This window comes from Tripterygium wilfordii, chromosome 22, assembly GCF_013401445.1.
Source record: "Tripterygium wilfordii isolate XIE 37 chromosome 22, ASM1340144v1, whole genome shotgun sequence".
NCBI lineage: Eukaryota > Viridiplantae > Streptophyta > Magnoliopsida > Celastrales > Celastraceae > Tripterygium > Tripterygium wilfordii.
Genome location: NC_052253.1, coordinates 13,227,092 through 13,241,181, shown reverse-complemented (window position 1 = coordinate 13,241,181; position 14,090 = coordinate 13,227,092). Strand labels below are relative to the sequence as shown.

Below are 14,090 nucleotides of genomic sequence, written 5' to 3'. Positions count from 1 at the left end.
TAAGCTAACGATTGTCAATACACGCACTTGAGACTATTTAAACTGAACATGATTTGCGACCCAGTTGACAGCTTTAATCAACCTTCTTTTTCTTTTCTTTTTTTAGCTTTGAAGAAAGTCTTCCATTCAAATAAAAAAAATACATGTGTGTTTATAAATTATCAACATGTTCGTTAATGGAGAAGAATCATATATGATAAAAAAATAAAAAATAATAATTAAGTATATTTTTCGTCATCGAAAGATTTATCATTTGTTAATTTAACCACCGAGTGTTCAAACGATCGACTAACTGTGTTTTATGATTCTAAAGCCCAAGTCTAATAGAACTTTGAACATTGGCAAAATCTCTAATAATGAATTTGTGGGTCAAAGGGACGGCAGAAGAAACCTAGTGACAAATATATTGTGTAGGGGAAATTTTTTTATATAAAAGCATGTCATAATACGGTACTGCTCCAGGGAGTTCAAAAGTTTGAAATTAATTTCCAAATTCGCTATAAAATTCTAAGAGGTGGGCTAGACCACCACATCCTTGATACAGTGTTTGGAATTAGTTAAAACCAGACAACACCGAAACTATTGTTTGACTAAATTTAAATTTTTCCTAAAAATTAAAGATTCAAGTTCAGCCAACTAATGATCTCAATATGAAGACAAGAGTTCTATGTATGTTTGTTTTATTTTATGAATTTGTGTTTTTGTTTTGTAATTCTCATGTTATGGGATTCCATCTTTATGATCGCTCAAGTGCATTTGAGTCTCAAATTTTCTTATGATCTCAGTAGCATGACTAAGTATTCAAGGGTCCGGTCAAATTGAAGACCTAAAAAATTAAATGTCTTATGTTACTTAAATGGGTTTGGAACTATTATAACACTAGTATATTTTAAAAAATATGGAGTCCCGGAGATTTAGGGGCACTAGGTGGCGGCCCATGTCGCTACACCTCAAAGACGGCCCGAATGAGGTATCTAGGGTGCCGTCGGGCCACACAACCCATGAAATGACGTAGGTATAGCAACAGGTTACAGGTCAATATGCATTCAAATAAATTTGTATTTGGGGTTAAGATATTCCAAATCCTGATTTTTATATGTTGTCTCATTCATTGATGGAATTTCTTTTTCCCCACATGAATGACTATCCCTAGCAAATATTGATATGTCCAGCAGACATGCAAGACTTTTCATATGGTCCATGTACATGTGTATATATATAATAATATATATATAGTATATGCACATTTCGTGCACGATAATATATGTTCGCAAGTGCTTTTCTTTCGAGAAGATTTGAATCGCGCGCCCACTTGCATCTAACTTGGAAAAGAAGTTTAAAGACAATAAGTAATGTGGTGGGCCAAATTATTCCTTGAAAAGCATGCATTTTCATACCTATATATCTTCCCATTCTCACTTCTGCCTTTTTCCAGGTAAGAGCATCCACAGTAGTAGTAATATAATACAGCACTTCAAAATCATTCTCTCTCTTCTCCTCTCTCCTATGTGGCACAATTTAATTGGATGGGTGGGTCCCATAATAAACACTATTCATCAACACTCCATAAATTTCAACACTCTATATTAATTTTCTCTATTTTCTCTCTCTTCCTTTTCATCATCTCTCCCTTTCTTTTCATCTTCTCTCTCTTTCTTTTCATCACCTCTCTCTTCCTTTTAATCTTCTCTTTCTTCATTTTCATCACTTCTCTCTTCATTTTCATCATCTCTCTTCACTATTCATCAACTATATATATACTCCAACTCTCAAGTATCCTTTTTCCATAACTAAATTTTCAAGTGTCATTTTTCACCCATTGTGTGCATGTAGCGCTATATTTATAACAAAAGTAACATTTCAAGTACTTGAAATACACACCATTATACCCATTGTGATGGTATAGCACTATATTTATCCAAAAAGTATTGTTAACAATGTTAAATATAGCACCATTGTGGATGCTCTAACGTGATATACATGTTTAGAGCTATTCCTCAATGTCATAGTTCTCAACCTCAACAAAAGAAAAAAAAAAATTAAAAATATACGAAGCAAGTTTTTCTTGTTGCAACTTTTTTTTTTCTTGACCTAATTTCACATTAAAATTGCAATTGAGCTCTTAACGGGAAAGATTCATATCAATTGAAAAGATTCATTTTCAACCAATTCAATTGCTCATGCAGTTTTAGCTGACATTAATATATACATAACAAGGATTCTCACATACGAACGTCTATATGAACACATGCTCACGGACCTTTTAATATTCTTTGTTGTTGGGTTCTCGATTTAGGATTCTTGATTATTTCTTGATCTTTTGGGGTTCTTGATTTAGGATTCATGGTGAGTTCTTTATTTGGGGTTTTTGGTGAATTCTTGGTTTGGGTAGACGTGTTCTTGATATGAATTTAGAAAGAATAATATTTAAGATCCCCAAATATAGCTCACACTTACCGTCAATCAAAGTAAAGTGTTGGATATGTTTATAATTAATAGATATTTCACATCATACATAGATTTGAGAGTAATATTTTGGAATTGTAACATTACTCTTTTAGAGATCAATTTTTAATCTCAGCCATTTGTCAGATCCAACGACTGAGATTAAAAAATCCATAATAGGGGTTCTTATTGACTTCAATATGTGAGAATCTATTACAAATGTTATGTCCCACATCGCTTGGCTAAGCCAAGTCGTGTGGGTTTATAAGACCAACTCCCCCTCTCTTTTCAAGAGACATTTTCCTTTAGGCCTAAGTATCATTAAGTGGGATGGTCCAATGAGAAAAAAAGTCGTGCGGACCCAATATATCTACGAAAACCGACAAACTCAAAAGGACCATATTATAAATGTGAAAATAGGGTTGTAAGTCAAGTTCTCAACATCAATGCGCATGCTACAAACGCCCAATAAAAGTAGATGGCTAACCCATTACCCAATCAACAATATATTTTATTTTCATGAATGATAGACACGGTCCACTAACCAAACAAAAGGGGAGGACAAACCTAAGCTAACCACAACCACCACATGACAAATCACATGTATAGCTAGATAAAGACAAAATTTGGACAGCTTAGTCATTGCTCTTGTTAGGTATACAACACAAAGCAAGTATTAGCTGTGCCATAGCTTCTTCAATTTTGTCGGTATGATTGCTTCTTTGTCTCATTATATGCTTTATTTTGGCTTTTCGTTTTAAAATGGAGATTACTTAATTAAGGTATTCCGTCTGTCCTACGGTTCCTTGGAAGTTCATGAGATGTTTATGTTGCCGTGTGTTTAATTTGCTCCAATTTAGTGGTATCTATTTAACAATGCAAAGGATAATACTATAAATTGGCTGATTTTTTTGGTTGGGTCTAATTTATACTTTGATTTCATAATTAATATTTTTTGTTTAGTAGCGTTGTGGCAACTAGCAATGAAGACAAATGAACAAGAAAGACTCACATATACGGAATTGATTGGTACTTAGATGCCTTCTTGGCCATCGTCATTGGTGACAAAATGGAGATTATAATTTATAATTAATTGGGTGGTTAATTTGTCGCTTGAGCACTATGAATTTTCTTGGCCTAACTATTTTATTCAATTGATTTTTTTTTTTTTGTTTTGTTTGTGACCGAGGAACCACCCAGGGTGTAAACCTCCGACCATCCAAAAAATTCTACATCACGCTAACGACGGGTAAGATTATGCTGAAACTTATGCAGAAGAAATGAGCCTCCTAACCCCCTTCCTCGGAAGTGGGAAGACTCATAGAACCAAAAAAAACTTCAGGAAAATACTTCCAGTTAGTTCGAACTCCCAAATTCAACGTCATCCGCATTAAACCCAAATATATAACTAACTGAACCATTGTTTTGTGGTTTTCAATTGATTCTCAAAACAATAAATAATAGAATGCTATTATATACTAATTACTTCTATGTTAAGGTTTCAATCCAAAAAAATCTTCAATATTTTTTTATTATTATTTGTTATATAAAATAGCTTATTGCGTCACATAATAAATAAATTATTATTCGAAACTATTTAGTAGGGGCTGAACATCAAGAAGCCCACAAACAATCTTGATGGGCCCCCAGTCTCTTAGTCCCTCCAAACTCCAAAGTCGAAAGTAATGGGTAATTCTATAGACGACTAGACGTCTCTGCGGTTCTCAAGGCCCAAAAAGAAAATTAACGGACCACCTGTTTAAATTAGTCAGTCCAGAATCAGGGCCAATTCGTGGGCTCTGACTCGCTGAGCGTCACAAGGCCCAAATTTGATCACCTTTTCTTTTTCTTTTTTTCCTTCTCCCCTGATCCAATTGACTGAGTAATTGAACCATAAGAGCGGAATGACGAAAGTTACCGTATTACCCCTAGTTAGCCTTTTTCACAGCATATTATTAGCATAACATTTTCTACTTTTTTTTCTTCACCAAGTAACCACTCAGTCCAGCGAGTGACTGCCCTAGGTAGGGCGACACGGGTGGTTGCCTCGGGCCTCCAAATCCCCATTCCTCCAAAGTGCTAGGTAGCTTATGAGAGTTCAAATATTTTAAATGAAAATTTAAAGCGTTTTAACTCTCAAAATATATGTTAAATTTTTTTAAAAATTACGTATTTAGAATCAACGCATAAAACTATTTCTAAAAAGATTCATTGTCGATGAGTTTTATTAGATAAATCTTAATTCCATTATTTTTTTCAATGGAGTTTCTTAATTCAGTTATTTTTTCAATGAAATTTTCAAAAATAATGAATTCAGAATTAAAATAATGAATTATAAATTGTGCTTTAAAAAAAATAGAATCTATATTAAAACAATAGATTTTGGACAATAAATTTTGAGATAAAAGAGTGGAAATAAAACTATTCTATTGATTAAATTAATTGAATAAATCTGATGAGCTTCCATGAGTTACTAAACTGATGGGTTACATGTCATTTTCGTAATTTTATAGTGGTCCAAACAAAAAAAAAATTCCCAACATATTTCAACTAAAAAAACCAATAAAAAATAATTTTAAAATAAATAAAAAAGAAAACACAACTCCCTTTTGTAAAATTCGCCTGGAGCCTTCGTAAACTCAGGTACACCATTGACCCCAATCCAATATATCATTTAGACAGTTAAGTGATCGTTAAAATAGTGGGCCCGTTTGGTTGGGCATTTTCACTAGCATTTATACTAGTATCTAGTATAAATGCTCCAAGCTTGCCAAACAACAATTTTACGACACATATTCCGAGGCATTTTATTCCAACATTTCTACTACTTTTTGAAATGTTCAATTTGAGAACAATTTCATATTTTTTGCCTAGCTTTTTCCAATTTTGCCCCATGTATATTAATGATTTACCACATATACCCTTGTATGTCCTAAATGTACGAAATTGAGTCTCACCTCCGCTAACCGTCTTGCTCGTACTGCAATATGTTCCTCGTATGTGTGAATAGTGTTATTAATAAAATCATTCTCATTTAATTAATAAATAATGTATTAATTAAATTTAATTATCTTGATAATTTATTAATTATTTTATAATTTATTATTATCTTCAATTAATTTAAATATATTTATTTATTTTATAAAATTTGTATGTTTGGATACGGCTATACAACTAAAATGTATGTTACCCCTGCACGTAATTTATCCAATATGCTACACAACACAAATGTTAACAGTAAAAGTTCAACCAAACACCTATCCAGCATTCAAGCAGCATATCTGCTACTTTACAAATACTCTACCAAACTAGCATAGTGTCTATGCTACTAGCCCTCTCGCACCCTTAAAAAGGTCAAATTCCAATCTCCAAAGTCTCAATTGAGTATTTTTGGATATTTTCGTAATTTCACTCCTCAAGCAAATCATTAAAAAAAAAGCTAAATAAATCAATAAATAATAAAAGGCAGGAGACGGCTATAAAAGTAACCGCCAATGGAGGCACCTTCCACACACCTACATAGCGCTCCCCAGTCCCCATCATCATCGCTTGTCCAACAAATGCCTTACACTTGTCCGTAAGAGACACGCGTCAAGGTTTCCTTTGACTCAACGTCAACACCGAGATTACCGGTGTTTTAGGCGGGAAAAAAAGGAATGTGGACTCCACGAAGCTGTCTTTGGCGGCAAAACGGAGCAACCGCACTCTCTCTCCCCGGTCCACTAATCTGTCGACTGAAATGAAGTCGTAGCCATAGATTTGTCACCGCTTTACCATCTTCCTAGAACCTTCTTCAGGGCTTTGGTTCGCCGCTATATATATTGGTTTCTCACAAACTTTGCGCTCTTTTTTGTGACTCTATTGAAGCAGTGAGCGAGAACCGGTGAGGCGTCTTGTGCTTCGAGATTGTGGGAGTTTGTCGAGCGGATTTATGTCGGCTGAGTTTGATTGTGGCTTTGTTGATCTGCTGGATTTGCTCTTCTTCGGATTTCATTACGACCTTCACTGGTTGTTTCGCTCTCTGCTTCTGTTCTCTCTGTTTTATGTTACTCTGCTGGAAGCAGAGTTTGAATCCGGTGAACCAGTCTATTCCGATGCGTTTGAGACCAAAAAAGTATGTGGGTCTGTTCAGTTTTTCAATATATGTTCAGCTCTGTTAAGTTTTTCTTTAATTATGGTCCTAATCTGATGTGGGTTTTTTCATTTTTGGGGGTTTTGATGCAGGACTTGTTCTGGAGTCGAGTATTGTGGCGAATTTCACATAAAAGGGTTAAATTTTCTTTTCATATTCTTAAGAGGGTCTGTAACCTGACACTACTCTGATAATCAGGGCTTCTTTATTGAGTATTCGTTTAATTCTTCTGAAAGTAATTTTTGAGGAAGGGTTTTGGTTGAATTTTCTTCCTCAAAGATGCCGGGTTCTATGATTCAATCGTCGGATAAGAACAAGTCCTCTACCAAGTCGAAAATGACTAAACCAGTGTTACCAGAAGACTCCAGAGTGAGAAAAATTAGGATCATCTGCAGTGATCCTTATGCTACCGATTCATGTTCAAGTGAGGATGAAGCTTATATTACTGAAAAAATGCCCCAAACAAAGCGATACATCAGTGAAATCAATCTTCCTCTGGTTATTGTGCCTGGATCCACCTCTTTTGAACCAGATGGCTCTAGTCAAGACAGTAACACCAAAATCTCCCTCAAGAGGCAGAGAGCTTTGTCTGAAACCCCAACATCACAAACACAAGGTAGAAGAGTTGGTATTAGGAGAAGAAAATGGGGCAAATGGGCTGCTGAGATTAGAGACCCATTCACCAAGGGTCGTAAATGGTTGGGTACTTTCAACACTCCTGAAGAGGCTGCAAAAGCCTATGATGCTAAGAAGCTTGAGTATGAGTCCATGATGAAGGAGGCTGCTGCTTCCACTGATAAGGGCATGAACATGTCCTCTTCTGTCAATGACAACAGCTCCTCTGCATCGGCGGGGGACTCCGAGAGTGCCTTATCTCTCACATCTCCGTTTTCGGTTCTTGAGCTGGACACTTCATTCTCAGATGTGAATGCTAAGTCCAGAAAGTGTGATGAACCCATCACAGAATGTTTTGATGCTACTAGTATCATGGATCTTGAAATTCCTGCTGATTTTGGTTTTATTGATGAGCCATTACTGTCTGCATCTATTGATCAAGACATGAACTTTGGACCTGAGCTTGATTGCCTCTTTGTGGATGATTGGAGACTATTAGACAACTTTTGTAGCATGGATGATCTCAGTATTCGCGGAATTGAAGATGGAGAAGCTAGTGACCTTCCTGATTATGTTTTCGATCTTGACAATGAAGACATTGGTTTCCTTGATGATCGAGCAGCAGCACCACTGGCTGCTCCATCCACCACTTGATATCAAGTGCCTATAAGTTTTGAAAGTAGAGAATTTTGAATTGAAGTCTAATCATAGCAAGCCGAGATTATCAGAGACTCCTCTTGAGATGAGTTTTTGATGAATTTTTGTTAAGTGAGTTCAAATTTATTCTGTTTGCAGAGTTCTGAGAGATGGAGGATTGTGCCTTGTGGGTTTTTCTCGTGCTATTTAGAGCCGTCCGAAGGGTTATTTACTTGTCTGTTTGCAGGGTTTTGATGAGCCCCTCGCATCTCTCATTTTATTAAATACCAAGTTATATTATGAAATGAAACAAAGTTAAATTTGGTTATTTAATCTTTTATGTGCATTTATGTCCCAACCTCAAACCCGTCCCAGTTGACTATTGATACGGATTGCAATTATTGGTAAATTGGTATCTCAATTGTACGCACAGAACTTGATGTGCATCACTTGAGATTGGAGGAGATGTGGAGTCCACGAATCCATATAGTTTCTGTAGGTCCAACTCAACTACTAGAATAATTCGGATGCTAATTACTGAGATTTTTTTTTATCATTTTCGAATTTGTATATCTTGTTACATGCATCTCGAGGCTACAATTGTTAATTGGGCCCGTTGCATACGCTCCATTTTTTTTAAACTCTTCGGTAGGGGCCCAATACAATGAAGCTGAGCCCAATGAATGCTAACCTGGGCTTCAAATACAAAAAGTAGGCGTGGGTCCATCCGATACAGGCATACAGCCTGCCCACGTCTACCACTCTATTGTGCATTTGTGCTAGAACTCCTGAAAATTACAACCTCACTTGACCCATATTATACCTGTTACTGTCCCTTTGTGTCTTTAGAAAGGATAAAAATTTTTTAACCGAGAATCACAATATGCAAGTTTTTTCTTTAAACATCCGATATGAACCTAAATTCGAGTCGTCAAACTCACGTGCACAAATATTTTTCACCTTTAGACAAGATAAGTTGGGTACAGACACACAAGGAAGTAAATCAAATAGAGAGCAAAGAAAGACACCGAGATTTACTTGATTCGGCTATATCAAGCCAACATCCACCGAGTTGTCCAAATACTCCACTAGATGATGAAACCCAAACCTTTTGGACAACCTCCAAGTTTGCTCGATCAGCTCCAAAACCTACAATGTTCATGGTCCAGCAATAATGAGGGTCCTTACTGATGATATACATACATGTGGAATTAATATTTGAATGTTCTGTGTTTCCAGCGAGTCAGATAGTGGGCCGGAATGGGTTGTCACTGGGCTTAGCAATTAATAAAACCTGCAACTTGAATTTACGTTATGATTATTATTTATTTCCGAAAATAACATATCAACCGACTCGCTGCATTACCACGTTATGCATCAACCCTTGTTGGACGGCAAGTCAGGTTAGGGCATGAACCTGTGCCCACTTGTAATTGAGGATCTTTCTTATATTTAAGGTATATTTGTCTTTGGCGCTAGACCGTACTTTGCAGAATTAATCCTGGGTTTGCCTGAGATACCTTGGGAAACCAAAAAAAAAGTAAAGACTGTGAGGAAGTGGGAGTATGGCATGCATTGGTAACATAAAAACAAAACACAAGAGAGACGAAGTTGTAGAAGAGTCAAATTTTTTCCTTTTCTTTTACATAAGATTTCCATAAAGTCCCAACGCATGTTAAAAATCCAAGCCTAAGCACATCAACAAATATTATCTGTATTGAGTTACGAGTAGAGCGACATGGACCACCGCTTAGGGCTTCCATATTTTTGAAAAAATATTATAGAAGTTCCTTTTTTAGAGTTCGCATAAGGCTCCACGGAGACCCAAGTACGTCATTGGTTACCAGCCAGCATGGATCTATTATCATGAGCCGTATTCAATTTGTAGTACTTAGGTCCAGAAAAGACATTTGTTATGTAAGAGGTAGTTAACATTTGTTTATATGCTGGTCGATTGAGTTATGCCAATCCGACGTAGATAATAAGCCTTAGACAATCCACCCATGAAAATAGAACCCTTCACCTCCAAAGAGGGGTGTGGTTCTTAAACACTGAACCAGTGGGATGATTCCCAGAGTGAATTAGATTCCAAATCCAAACACAAAGGGACAAACTTACCCGACTTAGAAATCACTCGCGAGGCAGCTTTTCTTCTTTTTCAACTTCTTACGCCGCATAATACGTGGCGTTTTCTCTGCATGCACTTATTTTTTCTTTAATGATAAAACACCCAAAATTACGAGAATACGAGACTTCTCTCTTGTTTTCTTAACACAAAAATACAAACCCTACATATATATGTGTGTGTGTGGATAATAAACATATATTGGGCGTCGTTTTCCCACTACGCTCCTATTTCACTCTGTACGTGATAACTTAAATTGTGTTGATGGACTATTTTGTCCGTTGAAGACCAAGAACACAAAAAAGTTTATTGGAAGGAGCCATAAAATCATGTACAAGTTTCCGAATTACACTAGTCTACAAACACTAAAATCCATATAACATTCAACCTATGTACTCTCACACTTTTCAACTACTTCTGTCAAAATCTTTTTGTGTAAAGTCATGCTTGCTTCTTCTTTTTTTGGTACAATGGGACCATAGTCATTATTCTTTGAGTGCCTATTGAATAAATCCATCCCAGTAAACTAAGTGTTTCAAGCAAATTTATGCAAAATCAACGTGTGAGATCATGCCTCCGAAGAGAATTGGGCTTTATGGAAGAGCATGATTAATAGACAGCTTAATTATCACCAGCAACACCATTATTAGCATGTAAAGTCATGCATTAGACGTACATCTTGCTCCTGCAAGTATTTTGCATTTTTCTTCATTGCAGACAGTTGAATATACATACATTCGCTCCATGAATCCTCTCTATTCACGAGAAGAAAATAAATAAAAACCCATCTAAATACCAAAATACCCCAGTTTACCCCCCTAATATTTCAAGACACTAGGAATCAAACTGAAGGGGAAAACGTGGGTATTTTAGATAATATTCAACAAAAGCTCAATAGATCAGAAATATAAAATAAAAGGAATGGAGGAGGAGAGTTATGGTTGTGCGTGCTAGTTGTGGAGAGGATCTGGGCAACTGGGTGTTCTTCTTTTGTTATCTTCAAATCCTTTGTGAGTTTTATTGAAACGAAAAGCACTTCCATTGAATGTCACCTCTCCTTGGCTATTATCTTTCACATTCATCATATTCATGGCGTTTCTTGGAAATACTCGTATTGCCCCTGCCTTGCACTCGCAGCAGACCCAGATATGTGACCCCAAAATCATCAAGATCATCGCTAAAGATGAGTATAGGATTCTCCTTCCACAAGCAAACCACATCGCCGGGAAATCCACGTAAAAGCTATACATCAATCTCGGACACCCTCTCTCTCTCTCTCTCTCTCCACCTCTTTATAGCAAAAATGATAAATTCCACCCAAGCTCTCTCTCTCTCTCTCTCTCTCTCTGTGTTCAAATTATGTATACGAGAGGTGTTTTTGGTTAACGTACGGGGAGAAGGGAGAGATGGATGGAGAATCATGAGTCATGCGCCCCGGCCCCCCACTTTCATTTGGTAGATATTTAACTTAAATATCCTGTCTGAAAGTGTAAATAGTTGACCCATCAACCGAGTGTCTTCATCACCCGTCCATACTAATTTGAACCCAATAAAAATGTTTGTTATTAGTTAAAAAGTATGACAAATTATATTTTACGTTTCACATCTTTTTCGAAACGATGTGGACAAATGACTTAACCACATTACCACTAAGTAGCTCATCTAGTAGAAGTTTGACACTATAAAAGTTTGTGGTCCCGTTCACTTGAGTCGGTGTTACAACATAGTATACGCTAACATTTAATACAACATTTTCAAATCAACTTATATATACTACTTTTCAAATGCTTTATCAAACCGAGCCATATATTTCAATTAGGTATTGCATGCAAACTCTTGGATACATAGACATAACAAATTTATTTTATTTATTTATTTTTTCCTAAGAGGGGAGAACAATTTTATTTGAACAACATAGCGCGTGACACGTTAATCTCGCAAGGTTGTCTCAACGGTAAGGGGCAAATTAATGGTGAGATTTGTGTTAAGTTACATTGTTCTTCCTTGTTTTTACCAATAGGACACTCGAGATGATTCATCTCTTAAGGACGATAACAATTAACATCCTTGACCTACGATCAGTTTTCAAATCAAATGGTGTGATAGAACAAAGAATTCTTTTATATTCACAATATATAGTACTCTATCTTTTACTTGCTATAGTACTCTAGCGTGAACAAAGCAAAGTTTCAGTGTTTTTATTATTGTAATTTGTGAAATAAATTTTTACTCAACCCGACGTGTGTAAATGTCATCTTACGTTATCTTTTACATTGAATCTCGACCTAAATTTTCACCGATCCATGGAATTATGGGATCTTTTAAGTGACCGAGATTTACCAATCAATTGATAGTTAGATGAATTTCACATAACCAAACAATGAACAAAAGGCAAGGTCCCGGTTGATTCTCCTCTACATCATCATACTTGACTTTGCTATGTAATAAACTGTTCCTAAGATAAAAGGGAAGTACGATTTACCTACTATTTCAAGCACCATCAATCAGATATGAACACACACAACTGGATCTGGACCATATCAATGGATTTGATTGTCACAGTATTGAAGGTACGTAGGAGCTGCAACCTCACACATGTGGTACCGTATATATGAAAGAAATTTAAGACATTTTGCAGTCATCATGTGTGAAGTGCCCAGTCTGCCCCATATCTGTGGGCCCATGACTCCTCGACAGGTACAACTTTCGTAACCATGTTATTATTATATTTCTCAGGTACGACCTCTTCATCACCTCTGCATCAACCTACACATGACCTCGACGACAACCCCTTCGTAATCTCGACATTGACCTCCATGCAAGGGCGGATTTAGGGGACTACACATATATACATGCACATATATACACATATATATGGATACATGCATGCATACATACATATACATATAGATATATACTAATATAATTATACATAAATAAATAAAAATACAATTATATACAGGTTCATACCTAAATATATACTTAGCCACCTAAAAAAAACACACTCCGTACCTACTCTCCTTCGTTGGTGCAAGTGTGTAACCGTATTGCTTCATAAGTTCGTCTCAAGACTCTCAACTAACAATAAGTCTAAATGTCTAATCAACTAATTTCAATAATTTGTACTATCAATTAAATAGATGTAATGTAAATAGCCTAAAAAAAAATTCCGGGGGCGTTGCCTCACCAACTTTTAACAGTCCCCCCTAACGTAAATTCCTGGTTCCGCCCTTGCCTCCATGTAACCTTGACCTCAACAGGACATTCACGTTATCTTGTATATCTCCGAAAGCAACGTCGTTGCTTAAGCCAATCCCGCTTCTGACAGCAAAAACCTTTTTCCAAGACATCTCTAAGCAAAACCCTTGTGTCAAATCTTACTTCTAACACACCAAACCAACTCTCACCTTTTTTCTTTTACCCCTGCTACGAATCACCTTCTCTCTCTAATGGTAACATGGACCAAGCCTCCTATAGCTGAAAGACGTGTGTCCCTCCAAAGGAACTATTTGAGCCCAAATCCTTCACAGTTGAGGGGATCTTCTTCTCCTTCGCGCGCTCTGATCCGATTTCTCTCTCAAACTTACAAACAACCTTAACCAATGATTAATTTTTCTATATTGAATATTCAGAAAGAACATACATTGTATTGACTTGATTAGTCAGAGACCTCTTGGCTGGCACCCCACCGACATCCAATGTCTTTGATCATCGACATTTGTTTGTTTTGATTGTAGATTCGAGCACCTAAGCTTTAGTTTTACATATATGGGATGTGTGTCTATTCCTTACTCATAAATTCTGCCATGTAAAAGGGTAAAGGACATATCTTAATTTACCTGTAAAATTGCAAACCAAATCCTAAGGGTATCGACTATCGATTGAGGGGACAATAACCACCTCCACGTGATTGTGGCGAGTGAAAGTCACGCTCCTTAACTGTCTTTCAAAAAAATTGTAACGGTTATAACTCTAGCCCAAAATGCGAGGCCCATAGTTAAACAATAACGACTCAAGTAACCTTTTTAAATTTGGCCCATAATTGGTTTCGGACTGAATTCACAAACTGGGCCCGTACTAAACAATACCTGATCCAGTTACCTTTTAAATTGGGCCCCCACATCAGAAATCTAATTT

At 36.4% G+C, this 14,090-nt stretch overlaps 1 protein-coding gene across 1 annotated transcript; it reads left to right on the top strand.

The window, feature by feature from the left end:
• Positions 1-6,000: 6,000 nt before the first annotated feature.
• LOC119990908 (ethylene-responsive transcription factor ERF118) lies at positions 6,001-8,156 on the top strand. The gene is made up of 2 exons (XM_038837046.1): positions 6,001-6,559; positions 6,670-8,156. Exon 2 carries the CDS (start codon positions 6,857-6,859, stop codon positions 7,844-7,846), a length of 990 nt encoding a protein of 329 aa, XP_038692974.1. The 5' UTR covers positions 6,001-6,559; positions 6,670-6,856; the 3' UTR covers positions 7,847-8,156.
• The last annotated feature ends 5,934 nt before the right edge of the window (positions 8,157-14,090 follow it).

What these genes read in the sequence shown, in the direction of transcription:
- LOC119990908 (XM_038837046.1), top strand. Translation starts at nt 6,857, where the DNA reads ATGCCGGGTTCTATGATTCAATCGTCGGATAAGAACAAGTCCTCTACC.